Source organism: Oncorhynchus tshawytscha, linkage group LG19 (assembly GCF_018296145.1).
Source record: "Oncorhynchus tshawytscha isolate Ot180627B linkage group LG19, Otsh_v2.0, whole genome shotgun sequence".
In the NCBI taxonomy this organism is placed as follows: domain Eukaryota; kingdom Metazoa; phylum Chordata; class Actinopteri; order Salmoniformes; family Salmonidae; genus Oncorhynchus; species Oncorhynchus tshawytscha.
In genome coordinates, this window is record NC_056447.1 from 47,303,783 (window position 1) to 47,318,962 (window position 15,180).

General features: G+C 42.8%; 1 protein-coding gene across 6 annotated transcripts in view; it reads right to left on the reverse strand.

Moving 5' to 3' along the window:
- The window catches only part of lrrk2 (leucine-rich repeat kinase 2), a 59,352-nt gene that overhangs the window by 26,764 nt on the left and 17,408 nt on the right, over positions 1-15,180 (reverse strand). For 5 of the 6 annotated variants that reach the window (XM_042301761.1, XM_024380093.2, XM_024380090.2 and 2 more), the window contains exons 21-30: positions 13,871-13,986; positions 13,595-13,685; positions 13,289-13,500; positions 12,849-13,099; positions 12,433-12,581; positions 12,059-12,152; positions 11,722-11,911; positions 11,212-11,393; positions 8,494-8,717; positions 3,710-3,837 (exon numbers count right to left, since the gene is read on the reverse strand). In XM_042301761.1, coding sequence (XP_042157695.1) covers positions 3,710-3,837; positions 8,494-8,717; positions 11,212-11,393; positions 11,722-11,911; positions 12,059-12,152; positions 12,433-12,581; positions 12,849-13,099; positions 13,289-13,500; positions 13,595-13,685; positions 13,871-13,986 — 1,637 coding nt within the window. The remainder of the gene's footprint in view (positions 1-3,709; positions 3,838-8,493; positions 8,718-11,211; positions 11,394-11,721; positions 11,912-12,058; positions 12,153-12,432; positions 12,582-12,848; positions 13,100-13,288; positions 13,501-13,594; positions 13,686-13,870; positions 13,987-15,180) is intronic. The other variant, XM_024380092.2, reaches the window with a different exon arrangement.

Consider the following 15,180-nt stretch of genomic DNA (forward strand, 5'->3'; position numbering starts at 1 on the left):
TTTGCTGACACCAATGGCGACAGCTAGTCTTACTGGGGTCGAACATATAACGAAAAATACATTACAGACAAAATACTTTACAATTTACATATGTTTAAAAACATAAACATATAGTGTGTGTGTGTGCATCAGTTACACATACATGTCAGTACATACACACAACAACTAGGTCACATGGGAGAGAGGTGTTGTGCAATGAGGCGTCGCATTGTGTCTTTTGAAACCAGGTTTGCTCTTCACTTGCGCTATATAAGACGGGTGTTACATCCACTCATGGTTCTGTATAATACTGTATGTTTCCTTGAATTTGTTTTGGACCTGGGGACTGTGAAAAGACCCCTGGTGCCATGTCTGATGGGATAAGTGTGTGTGTCAGTGCGGTGTGTAATTTGACGATGCAAATCATTTGAAACTATGTTTCTTATAAAAACATGAAGTGACGCAGTCAGTCTTTTCTGAACTCGTAGTCGAGAGACTGGTATGCGTAGTATTAATAATAGCCCTGTGATGACAAGACTTGCCGCTCTGTTCTGGGCCAGCTGCAGCTTATCTAGGTCTTTCTTTGCATCACTTGACCATACGACTGGACAATAATCAAGATAAGCTAAAACTAAAGCCTGCAGGACGTGCTTTGTGGAGTGTGGTGTCAAGAAAGCAGAGCATCTCTTTATTACGGACAGACCTTTCCCTATCTTCACAACCATTGAATCTATATGTTTTGACCATGACTGTTCAGAAACTAAAGTTAACACCCAAGTAATTTAGTCTACTCAACTTGTTCAACAGCCACACCATTCATTAGGAGATTCAGCTGAGGTCTAGAACTTAGGGAATGATTTGTACCAAATACAACGCTCTTAGTTTTAGAGATGTTCACGACCAGTTTATTACTGGCCACCCATTCCAAAACAGACTCCAACTCTTTGTTAATGGTTTCAGTGACTTCATTAGCGGTGGTTGCTGATGCGTTAATGGTTGAATCATCAGCAAACATGGACACACCTGCTTTGTTAAATGCCAGTGGCAGGTCATTGGAAAAATAGAAAAGAGAGGAGGGCCTAGAGAGGTGTCTTGCGGTACACCACACTTGTTTGACAGAGAAGCTCCCAATAAAGAAAACCCTCAGTGCTATTAGATAGAGAGCTCTGAATCCATGATATGGCAGAGGTTGAAAAGACATACGTTTTCTCAACAACAGGTTATGGTCAATAGTATCAAAGGCTACACTGAAATCTAACAGTACAGCTCTCAATATCTATTTATTTTCAATTTCTTTCAATGCATTGCATGAGTGCTTATCTCTATAAGCATTCTGAAAGTCTTGTTAATTTGTTTACAAAGTAGTAGCATTGTATTTGGTCAAACACCATTTTTTACAACAGTTTGCTAAGAGTTGGCAGCAAGCTGATAGGTCTGCTGTTAGAACCATTAAATGCTGCTTTACCACTCTTGGGTAGCGGAATGACCGACTTTCCTCTAGGCTCAGATTAAAGATATGACAGATAGGAGTGGCTATAGAGTCAGCTACCATCCTCCATAGCTTTCCATCTAAGTTGTCAATGCCAGGTTTGTCATTCTTGATTGATTTTTACACCACTCCCATACTAACTTTACAAAATTCTAACTTGCAATGCTTTTCTTTCATTATTACATTTTTCTTTATACATGAGTACGATGGCTCACTGTTTGTTGTTGGCATTTACTGCTTAAGTTTGCCAATGAAGTAATCATTAAAATAACTGTTAACAAAAGTTTTTGATGAATATGCCTTCTGATTCGATGAAAGATGGAGTTGAATTTGTCTAATTTCATATAAAGTACTCAAGTTTTTTTTCTCCATTATTCTTTATTTAATTGATCTTGGCTTCATACTACAGTTTCTTTATCTTTTTGTTGAGTTTAGTCACATCATTTCTCAGTTTGCAGTAAGCCAGACGTGCACCGACTCATTAGCCACTTCTTTTGCCCCATCTCATTCAACCATACAGTTTTTAAATTCCTCATCAATCCATGGAGCTTAAACAGTCAGTTTCTTAACAGGTGCATGCTTATCAATAATTGGAAGAAGCAATTTCATAAATTAATAAATGTGCAGCGTCAGCATGCTCATTATTAATCACATCAGACCAACATATATGTTTTAACATCATCCACATAAGAGACGCAGCAATACACTATTTTGGCTTCCTGGATATAGCCACTATACTGTGATCACTGCATGGGTACGGATAGAGCTTTAGAACACAGTTCTACAATATTAGTAAAAATGTGATCAATACATGTGGATGATCTTGTTCCAGTGGTGTTTGTAAACACCCTAGTAGGTTGATTAATAACCTGAACCAGATTACTGGCACTGGTTACAGTGAGAAGCTTCCTCTTGAGCAGACAGCTTGATGAAAACCATTCAATATTCAGGTCCCCCAAAAAAGTAGACCTCTCTGTTTACATCACATACACTATCAAGCATTTCACACATGATTTAGATACTGACAGTTAGCACTTGGTGGCCTATCGCAAGAAAAGGCTTTAGATGTGCCAGGTGAACCTGCAACCACAACACTTTAATAACACTTGACTTAAGGTCTTCGCTACAGCTTCAGGATAGTCCTTGTTGAGGAAGATATACAGTACATTCCTCTCAAGTTGTTGGCTCTTTGCAGAACAGCTATCAGGTCCTTGAACCTCAGGAACTTGACCACTATCGGCCTGGGCCTGTCACCTGGGATGGCGATGGGTCTTCCAGTCCTGTTGGTGCACTCCACCTCATTCTTCCTATGGTCCATCTTCAGTTTCACTGAGATCATTTCACTCACTCTGTCCTCAGACGTCCAGGTCTCGTGGAGATTCTGCAATTCCGTCCACAACCACGTTGTTCCGCCTTGACTGATATAATCAGCTTTTTTTTTTCATTGTTATTATGCATTCACATACAGAACTGGTGTCCTCTCTCAATGACATACAGAGATGTCTAAACTCATCGAGCTGACTGTGGGAGAAATGCAAACTGTTCTTCAGGTCCAGGACCTCTCGTCCATTCTTTTATTAGTTTATTAGTCCACAGCGGTACTGGAGGTCCAAGAAGCTTCTATACTGCTTATACCCCCAAGCCATAAGACTCCTGAACATCTAGTCAAAAGGCTACCCCAGCATTTCACTGTTGGTCTACACCTGTTGTATCCGGCACATCTGACAATTTGATTTGATTTTGTATTTGCACAAAGCACTTCAAGCTATTTTCTTGTTGTTGAAACAACTGCTTGTAGAACACTTTTTGTTCATTTAAAAGATCCTTCATCTGTGATAGAGACAGCACTGTCCTCAACAGTACTCCTACCGACTTTGGTCTAGGTTACGCTGTTACTCATAGTTCCAGACAGGGCAAGTCACAGAGAAGATTGAAAACAACAACAAGCAGCAGGGGTCTAGACAGCCACAAGCCCGGGATAGTACGCAGTCGTGGGCTGCGTTCAAGCCCTCAAGAAAACCCTGCTAGCATGATACACCAAAATAGTTCCTCAGACCAGGCCTTGGTCAGCAGGATCACTGGACAGATAGTAGCCATTTGATTTCTCCAGGCAAGTTCAATCGGGAAAACAGTATTTGCAATGTAAAAGATACGACTTCCAGTTGTGTGTACGAAAATGTATGCACTCGCAACAGTGACAAAAAACAACAAAACATTTACAAAGGTATGGGTGTGACTCACCTTGATGTTGAAGAGCCAGGGTTTGAGCGCGTCCACCTGGGCAGCCCCCTTACTGAGGTCGTACACAACCAGGTAGAGGGCCCGGGGGGTAAGGAAGTGGGGGTGAGAACCACTGAACTCCTCCCCACCTGAACAAAGAGCAGAGAGAGGGTCAAGACCGCCAGAACAAACCCTTCAAGACTCAATGACTTGAAGTCCAAGATCCAGACCGTGAAACCCAAACTTACAGTGCATTTGGAAAGTATTCAGACCCCTTGACTTTTTCCACATTGTAACGTAACAACCAACCGTAACAACCTTATTCTAAAATAAAATTCTACACACAATACCCCATAATGACAAAGCAAAAATAGTTTTTTAAAATTTTTGTACTGATTAAAAAAACTGAAATCAACATTAACTTAAGTATTCAGACCCAGTACTTTGTTGAAGCACCTTAGGCAGTGATTACAGCCTTGAGTCTTCTTGGGTAGGACGCTAAAAGCTTGGCACACCTGTATTTGGGGAGTTTAACCCATTCTTCTCTGCAGATCCTCTCAAGCTCTGTCGGGTTGGATGGGTGATGATGGATGGGTATGATGCTACAAGCTTGTAGCATCATACCCAAGAAGACTTGAGGCTGTAATCGCTGCAAAAGGTGCTTCAGAGTACTGAGTAAAGGGTCTGAATACTTATGTAAATGTGATATTTCAGTATTTCAATGGTAATAAATTTGCAAACATTTCTAAAAACCTTGTTTTTGCTTTGTCTCTATGGGTATTGTGTTTATTGATGAGAAGGAAAAAAACCCATTTAATCCATTTCAGAATAAGGCTGTAACCCAACAAAACGTGGAAAAAGGAAATCTGAATTCTTTACGAGGGCACTGCCTTCATAAAGTATTCATACCCTTTAACATTTTTCTCCACATTTTATTGTGTTACAGCCTGAATGTAAAAAATATTACATTGAGATTGTGTCACTGGCCTACACCCCCAATACCCCAAAGTGGAATTATGTGTTTTGATTTTTTTCTAATACAAATTAATAAAAAATGAAAAGCTGAAATATCTTGAGTCAAGTAATTCAACCCCTTTTACAGCAAGCCTAAATAAGTTCAGTAGTAAAAATGTGCTTAACAAGTCACATAAGAACTTGCATGGACACACACTGTGTTCAATAATAGTGTTTAACATGGGTTTTGAATGACTACCTCATCTCTGTACCCCACACATACAATTATCTTTAAGGTCCCTCAGTTGATAAGTCATTTTCAAACACAGATTCAACCAAAGACGACACCTATTGGTAGATGGGTGAAAAAGCAAAAATTAAATATCCCTTTGAGCATTGGGAAGGTATTAATTACACTATGGATGATGTATCAATACAACCAGTAACTACAAATATACAGGTGTCCTTCCTAACTCAGTTGCTGGAGAGGAAGGAAAAGTGCTCAGGGATTGTATGAGGCCAGTGGTGACGTTAACAGTTAGTTAATCGTTTAATCGGTGTGATAGGAGAACTGAGGATGGATCAACAACATTGTAGTTACTCCACAATACTAACCTAAATGACACGTGAAAAGGAAGCCTGTACAGAGAAAAAATATTCCAAAGCAGTGCATTGTTGCACACAGGATGCATAAAGTAATACTGCAATAAATGTGGCAAAGAAATTAACTTTATGTCCTGAATACAGAGCATTATGTTTGGTGCAAATCCAACACATCACTGACTACAACTCTTCATATTTTGAAGCATGGTGGAGGCTGAATCATGTTATGGGTATGCTTGCCATTTTTAGGATGCAAAGAAATGGAATAGAGCTAAGCACAGGCAATATCCTAGAGGAAAACCTTGTTCAGTCTGCTTTCCAAAAGACACTGGGAGAAAAATTCACCTTTCAGCAACACAATAACCTAAAACACAAGGCCAAATATACACTGGAGTTGCTTACCAAGACGACATTGAATGTTCCTGAGTGGCCAAGTTACAGTTTTGACTTAAATCTGCTTGTGAATCTATGGCAAGACTTAAATGGTTGTCGAGCAATGATCAACAACCAACTTGACAGAGCTTGAAGAATTTAAAAAATAATAATGTGCAAATATTATACAATCCAGTTGTTCAAAGCTCTTAGAGACTTACCCAGAAAGACTCACAGCTGTAACTCCTGACAAAGGTGATTCTAACATGTTTTGACTCAGGGGTGTGAATAATTATGTTAATTAGATATTTCTGTATTTCATTTTCAATAAAATGTGCAAAAACTTTTAAAAAAAACATATTTTCACTGTCATTATGGTCTATTGTGTGGAGATAGGTGAGAAAAAATAATCCATTTTGATTTCAGGTTGTAACACAACCAAATTTGGCATAAGTCAAGGGGTATGAATACTTTGAAGGCATTGTATTGTGATTCGTTATTGCGATTTGATGTTCCAAACAGTATGTCTGCTGCAGAGAGACCAGAGAGTATGAGAAAATGAGTTTCAGTCATGAAAATAAAAGTGCTGAAAACATGGCTCACTATTTAAAAAGAAGACGGAGAACAAAGCTATAGGATGAAAAATACCAGAGATTGAGCCGTTTTACCCGACTAGGGCTAGCTAATGCTACCAGGCAAAAGCGATACTTGGGGTCAAGTTTCACGTCTGTGGCCATGAAATGCTTTGAAAGGCTGGTCATAGCTCACATCATCACCATTATCCCAGAAACCCTAGACCCACTCCAATTTGCATATCGCACCAACAGATCCACAGATGATGCAATCTCTATCGCACTCCACACTGCCCTTTCCCACCTGGACAAAAGGAACACCTATGTGAGAATGTTGTTCATTGACTACAGCTCAGCTTTCAACACCATGGTTCCCTCAAAGCTCATCACTAATCTAAAGACCCTGGGACTAAACACCTACCTCTGCAACTGGATCCTAGACTTCCTGACGGGCTGCCGCCAGGTGGTCAGGGTAGGTAACAACACATCCGCCACACTGATCCTCAACACGGGGGCCCATCAGGGGTGCGTGCTCAGTCCCCTCCTGTACTCCCTGTTCACTCATGACTGCATGGCCAGGCACAACTCCAACACCATCATTAAGTTTGCTGATGACACAACAGTGGTAAGCCTGATCACTGACAACGATGAGACACCCTATAGGAAGGTCAGAGACCTGACCATGTGGTGCAAGGACAACAACCTCTCCCGCAACGTGATCAAGACAAAGGAGATGATTGTGGACTACAGGAAAAAGAGGACCGAGCACGCCTCCATTCTCATCGACGGGGCTGTAGTGGAGCAGGTTGAGAGCTTCAAGTTCCTTGGCATCCACATCAACAACAAACTAACATTGTCCAAGCACACCAAGACAGTCGTGAAGTGGGCACGACGAAACCTATTCCCCCTCAGGAGACTGAAAAGATTTGGCATGGGTCCTCAGATCCTCAAAAGATTTTACAGCTCCACCATCCTGACGGGTTGCATCACTGCCTGATATGGCAATACAGAGGGTAGTGCGTACAGCCCAGTACATCAACAGGGCCAAGCTCCCTGCCATCCAGGACCTCTATACCAGGCAGTGTCAGAGGAAGGCCCTAAAAATCGTCAAAGACTCCAGCCACCCTAGTCATAAACTGTTCTCTCTGCCACTTTAAACAACCCTACCCGCATGTGCATAATTATCTCAAGTACCTCGACACCGGTGCCCACGCACATTGACACAGTACCGGTACCCCCTGTATATCGCCTCCACGTTGACTCTGTACCGGCACCCCCTGTATATAGCCTCCACATTGACTCTGTACCGGTACCCCTGTATATCGCCTCCACATTGACTCTGTACTGGTACCCCTGTATAGCCTCCACATTGACTCTGTACTGGTACCCCTGTATATCGCCTCCACATTGACTCACATTGACTCTGTACTGGTACGGTACCCCCTGTATATCGCCTCCACATTGACTCTGTACCGGTACCCCTGTATATAGCCTCCACATTGACTCTCCACGTTGACAGTGGTACCCCCCCTCCACGTTGATATAGTATATCCACGTTGACTCTGACTGACTCTGTACCGGTACCCCCTGTATATAGCCTCCACGTTGACTCTGTACCCCCTGTATATAGCCTATATAGCCTCCCCTCTGTACCGGTACCCCCTGTATATCGCCTCCACATTGACTCTGTACTGGTACCCCTGTATATAGCCTCCACATTGACTCTGTACTGGTACCCCCTGTATATAGCCTCCACATTGACTCTGTACTGGTACCCCCTGTATATAGCCTCCACATTGACTCTGTACTGGTACCCCCTGTATATAGCCTCCACATTGACTCTCTGTACTGGCCTCCACATTGACTCCTGTACCCCCTGTATATAGCCTCATTGACCTCCACCCCATTGACTCTGTACTGGTACCCCCTGTATATAGCCTCCACATTGACTCTGTACCGGTACCCCCTGTATTTCGCCCTGCTATTGTTATTCACTGCTGCTCTCTAATTATTTGTTTTTCTTATCTCTTACTTTTTAAGGTATTTTCTTAAAACTGCATCGTTGGTTAAGGGCTTTTAAGTAAGCATTTCACTGTAAGGTCTACACTTGTTGTATTCAGCATTTCAATGTAAGGTCTACACTTGTTGTATTCGGCGCATGTTACAAATACAATTTGATTTAATGTATCAACATAATATCGTCCAAAATAATATTGTGATATGCAACTCAACAAAAACAAAATCCCACATCACTAGTAAGTATCCAGACCAGATGTCACAGTTGGCAGTTGACGGTTGACCCACCTGAGAAGTCCCAGACGTTGAGCACCATGTTCTTCTTATCCCGGTCCCGGATGGTCCAATCTCTGACGTCGATCCCAGCGATGGGCCGCTCCATCTGCCACTGAGAACGCTTGAGCTTCATCAGCTGTCGGATCAGAGCAGTCTTACCACTGTCGGCGTTCCCAACCACAATCAGCTTCATCCGGTAGTACGGAACGGCTTTCTTCAGACGCTGCTGGAGGAACCTGAGTTACAGGATACAGGAGAGAGTGATTTATTTGGGAGAGTTTTGTGAACGGGATAAGGCTTTTGTTTGAAAGGGGAAATCTGGAGCAAATTCAAACCTATCAAAAGCCACCACCTGTTCATTCAGAATTCCCTCTGACAGATAGCATTGCTTTTTGGGTTAAATGTCAATACGTTTTTTGTTTAATTATTTTTTATATTTTTATATCGCCAACATGTATCTTGCCCAAAGAGGATCCAGCATGCTTGACCTTGTATACACAAATATCTGTGAAGCGTACAAAGCCATCGCCCCCAATACTGTAGGATTTTTTAAAAGAATGTTGATTGGAATAATGTTCAAAGATTCATCCAAACAGGACTCAACATCAACATTGAGGAATTACAGTGCATTCAGAAAGTATTCAGACCCCTTGACTTTTTCCACATTTTGTTATATTACAGCCTTATTCTAAAATTGATTCAATTGTTTTTCCCTCACCAATCTACATACAATACCATTTAATGACAAAGCGAAAATTGTTTAGAAAAATGTATAATAGAAAACTGAAATATCACATTTACATAAGTATTCAGAGCCTTTACTCAGTACTTTGTTGAAGCACCTTTGGCAGCGATTACAGCCTTGTCTTCTTTGGTATGACGCTACAGTTGAAGTCGGAAGTTTACATACACTTAGGTTGGAGTCATTAAAACTCATTTTTCAACCACTCCTAGTTTTGGCAAGTTGGTAAGGACAGCTACTTTGCGCATGACACAAGTAATTTCTCCAACAATTGTTTACAGACAGATTAGTTCATTTATAATTCACTGTATCACAATTCCAGTGGGTCAGAAGTGTACATACACTAAGCTGACTGTGCCTTTAAACAGCTTGGAAAATTCCAGAAAATTATGTCATGGCTTTAGAAGCTTCTGATTGACTCAAATGATGTCAATTAGCCTATCAGAGGTGTACCTGTGGATGTATTTCAAGGCCTACCTTCAAACTCAGTGCCTCTTGCTTGACATCATGGGAAAATCAAAAGAAATCAGCCAAGACCTCAGAAAAAAATTCTGGTCCTCCACAAATCTGGTTCATCCTTGGGAGCAATTTCAAAACGCCTGAAGGTACCACGTTCATCTGTACAAGCAATAGTACGCAAGTATAAAACACCACGGGACCACGCAGCCGTCATACCGCTCAGGAAGGAGACGCGTTCTGTCTCCTAGAGATGAACGTACTTTGGTGCGAAAAGTGCAAATCAATCCCAGAACAACAGCAAAGAACCTAGTGAAGATGCTGGAGGAAACAGGTACAAAAGTATCTATATCCACAGTAAAACAAGTCCTATATCGACATAACCTGAAAGGCCGCTCAGCAAGGAAGAAGCCGCTGCTCCAAAACCGCCATAAAAAAGCCAGACTACGGTTTGCAACTGCACATGGGGTCGTACTTTTTGGAGAAATGTCCTCTGGTCTGATGAAACAAAAATAGAACTGTTTGGCCATAATGACCATTGTTATGTTTGGAGGAAGAAGGAGGAGGCTTGCAATCCCAACTGTGAAGCACGGGGGTGGTAGCATCATGTTGTGGGGGTGCTTTGCTGCAGGAGGGCCTGGTGCAATTCACAAAATAGATGGCATCATGAGGTAGGAAAAGTATGTGGATATATTGAAGCAACATCTCAAGACATCAGTCAGAAAGTTAAAGCTTGGTCGCAAATGGGTCTTCCAAATGGACAATGACCCCCAAGCATACTTCTAGAGTTGTGGCAAAATGGCTTAAGGACAACAAAGTCAAGGTATTGGAGTGTCCATCCCAAAGCCCTGACCTCAATCCTGAGGAGAGAAGGGCTCATAATAAGGGCTCACAAACACCTGGAAACCATGTGCACCATCGAGAGCATCCTGACCGGTTGTACCACGGCCTAGAATGGGAATTGCTCCATCCACGACCACAAGGCCCTCCAGGGGTGGTGAAGACGGCCCAGTACATCACTGGGACCGTGCTCCCACCCATTCAGGTCATCTACTCAGAACGGTGCCTGAGGAAGGCACACAGCATCATCAAGCACCCCACACAGCCCAGTCACAAGCTGTTCTCTCTCTTACCGTCGTGCAGACGGTATCGGATCATGAGGTCTGAAACCAACAGGCTCAGAGACAGTTTCTATCTACAAGACATCAGACTGCTGAACACATGAACTGGCCTGACCACCTGCTCTGATTCTCCATAACTTAGCACACACACATTCATGCTACACACACACATCACAACTGCTGCTACCATTATACTGCTCAGTTTATACACTGCCTCCCATCCCCCCCTTCCCCAAAACACAAGTAAATATTGGACTATAAATGGTGCCTTCCTGTATTATACTTATGCTAAAATATTTATTCTTTTGAGCCATTGACTTTATGTTTGTATTCTGATATTTTCTTCTTTCTTATTGTTGTTTCATTGTTGAGAAGGAACCTGCAAGTAAGCATTTCTTTGCAGACATTCACCTGACTATGTCTTTGGTCTTGTTGCCAATGTGCTTGAGATCCAGGCTGAGGCGCAGGCCATCCAGTGGCAAGTCCCACAGCCGGCTCAGCTTGCCCATCTCGTCAGGGAAGGAGCGCAGGCCGCCATTACGGCTCAAGTCGAGAGAGGTCAGCTCCTCCAGCAGGCCGATCTGAGGAGGGACCTGAAACAGACAGGGGTGAAAAGGTCAATAATACTACTGATAGTAGTATTAAAATATATTTTATGTAACCTTTTTATTCTCCTTGAGATAACATATATTTTACAAGAGACCTGTTCTAGAGAGAACATGCAGTTTATGATGGAGGTGTGAGAAGCATTGAGTACTGTATTGTCCCTGTTCACCATATATGACCGTTTTAATGGTAGTTAGTTAGAGTGCCTGGTGCTAACAAATGTCACATATTTATAGTGACACGTGAGATCACTTTGGCGTCTGCTAAATGACCATGTTAATGAAATATTAATAAGATGAATAAATAAATGCTGACCTCTGTGAGCTTATTGTCACTCAGGTGTAGTTTCTCCAGTCTGGCCCACTTGTAAACTTCAGGTCCACTCAGGTCCAGCACTCCGATGCGGTTCTGACTGAACATGAGCTCCCGCAGGTTGACCGATGCCCAGGCGCACGGCCCCGGTAAAACTGTGATGTCATTGGTCCTCATATCCACGGATCGTAAACTGAAAGCAAAGAAAGCAAGGATGAGTCGTATTGAATCTCAAGTCAGATACATTTTTGCACACTAATAAGCAGTTTTTACTCAAATAGTTAACTAATAAACGCCTTCTACAACAATGTAGTTGCCTTCACTAAAACATCAAACTTACTTTGGAAGATCCAGAACGGCTTGAGGAATGGTAGTGAAACTGTTATGTGATAACTTCAGAGTTGTTATCTTTGAGGGAAGATGTGACAGCGAACCTATGACAGCAGAAACACAAAACACAATGTCATACAATGAATATGTTCTTCTGTCGCTACATACACAAATGAACTGTTTATCTAGAATTAACAACATTTATTAATTTGTCTGGCAATACTTTTTCTAGAAATCGGTTTGACTTGAATGACTCACAGATATGCCTAATAATTGTACCAAATAATAATCCATTGTAAGACAGCATTGGAGAACTAGTACAGACCCCATGTTCTGTCAGCATTAAAAAGGATTAAGTAAGTAACTGCGTTATCATGTACTTACTGAGATGGTTGGTACAAGCACTGAAGTTCTCTAGTTTGGGGCAGCCAGACAGGAAGTCACGTGAGATGCTCTCCACACTGTTCTTACTGATGTCTAGGAGCTTCATCTCCAGAAGACACAGAGGAGACCACAGCTCACTCATTCTGTTCCTACAGGAGAGGAAAAGGTGTAGAGACAAGGTTATATTTATGATATTTTATGTCACATATTTGGGTTCAAATCAGAGTAGTTTTCTTTCTAATATTTTGAGGATTTAATTGAACCCGTCTAGTGCCAGATGGGTCAAATGTACATGTTTGACAAAAAATAAACACCAATTCCTGCTTTGTAATTATTTATAATATAATTTTGTGCCCATTACACAGCTAAAGTAAAACATTCAGCAGTGATCCAAAGAACTCCATTTCCCATCATACCCCTCGAGGGACAGCTCCTCCAGTCGCTCCATGGCCCGGCCCAGCTGGTGGGGGAAGGTGGTGATGTGGTTGTAGGACAGGTTGAGTTGCCGTAGCGACGGGCAGGTGACGGCGGGGTCAAGGGTCAGAAGCGGGCCGACACAGTTACGTGACACGTTGAGCATGGTCAGTGAGGGCAGGGCCAGAAGCTCTGCCGGCAACGACTGCAACTGGTTGCCTTGGAGATCCAGACGTGTCAGACTCTTCAAGCTCTAAGAAGTATAATTATTATTATTTTGAAGTATTAAATAACTCATCGCAACAATAAATTATATAAAATGATGAATATTTTTTTTAGATACTGACAAGATTCTGTAGATTAACCGAACATTGAATTCCCCACCATTTTTACATTTTGCATCATCTATTCAACATCGAAGCATTCTGAACAGACCCCACACCTCACACAGCCCAGAGGGGAACTCTGATAGGCTGTTCTGGCTCAAGTCTAGTCGATACAGGTGCTCCAGCTGCTGTCGGACAGAACCCTCGCCCAACAAACACGACACAGAGTCCAGCTCATTCCCTGATAGGTCCAGCAGGCGGATCCACTCTCTGTCCCCGACCAGGGGGGAGGAGTTATAGCCAGAGCTCAAGACTGGGGAGTGAATACCTGCAGTAGAAACAATAGAAATAATGGATAACCATTGATATGATACCATTGATATTTTGAACAAGGGCAAGTAAAACTAATGTACTGTAAGTACCTTTCTGGTTAGGGGTTGTCCTGCCATACCTCCTCTGAAGTGGCTCGTTGAGCTCAACCTCACCCTGGACTCCCTTCGGATGGATACAGGACTGTTTGATTGGTTAGTAAATTAATTGGTTTAATTGGTAAATTGATTGGCACATATCTTAATTCATTTATTGAAAGAGAGCGAGAGAGCAAGAAAGAGAGAGGGGGACAGTTAAGTTTTTTCTCTGAAATAGAGTAAGTTAAAAAATAAACAATATTTCTATGGGTCGTAAAGAAGATAGCCCACCTCGGAGCTAAAGTGCCTGTGACGCCCGTTCTTCCTCTTCTGTGACCCTGCCTTCCACTCCTCTGACAAATCATTGGTGGACATGGGGGACAGTGCCAATGAAAGCGAATCACTTCCTGTGAAAATAAGGAGACATCCAGTAAGCAAGACATTCCCAAAATAAGGCAACTGTGGCCAATAATTAACAGTCACCAAATGAGCTATTATAATCTCAGCAAAAAAAGAAATGTCCCTTTTTCAGGACCCTGTCTTGCAAAGATAATTCGTAAAAATCAAACTAACTTCACAGATCTTCATTGTAAAGGGTTTAAACACTGTCCAATTCAACAATTAATGAACATGCACCTTTGGAACGGTCGTTAACACACTAACAGCTTACAGACGGTAGGCAATTAAGGTCACAGTTATGAAAAGTTAGGACACTAAAGAGGCCTTTCTACTGACTCTGAAAAACACCAAAAGAAAGATGCCCAGGGTCCCTGCTCATCTGTGTGAACGTGCCTTAGGCATGCTGGAAGGAGGCATGAGGACTGCAGATGTGGCCAGAGCAATAAATTGCAATGTCCATACTGTGAGACGCCTAAGACAGCGCTACAGGGAGACAGGACGGACAGCTGTGGCAGACCACGTGTAACAACACCTGCACAGGATCGGTACTGCCAAACATCACACCTGTGAGACAGGTACAGGATGGCAACAACTGCCCGAGTTACACCAGGAACGCACAATCCCTCCATCAGTGCTCAGACTGTCCGCAATAGGCTGAGAGAGGCTGGACTGAGGGCTTGTAGGCCTGTTGTAAGGCAGGTCCTCACCAGACATCGTCTCCTATGGGCACAAACCCACCTTCGCTGGACCAGACAGAACTGGCAAAAAGTGCTCTTCACTGATGAGTCACGGTTTTGTCTCACCAGGGGTGATGGTCAGATTTGCGTTTATCGTCAAAGGAATGAGCGTTACACCGAGGCCTGTACTCTTGAGCGGGATCGATTTGGAGGTGGAGGGTCGGTCATGGTCTGGGGCGGTGTGTCACAGAATCATCGGACTGAGCTTGTTGTCACTGCAGGCAATCTCAACGCTGTGCGTTACAGGGAAGACATCCTCCTCCCACGTGGTACCCTTCCGGCAGGCTCATCATGACATGACCCTCCAGCATGACAATGTCACCAGCCATACTGCTCGTTCTCTGCGTGATTCCGTGCAAGACAGGACGTTAGTGTTCTGCTATGGCCAGCGAAGAGCCCGGATCTCAATCCCATTGAGCACATCGGGGACTTGTTGGATCGGAGGGTGAGGGCTAGGGCCATTCC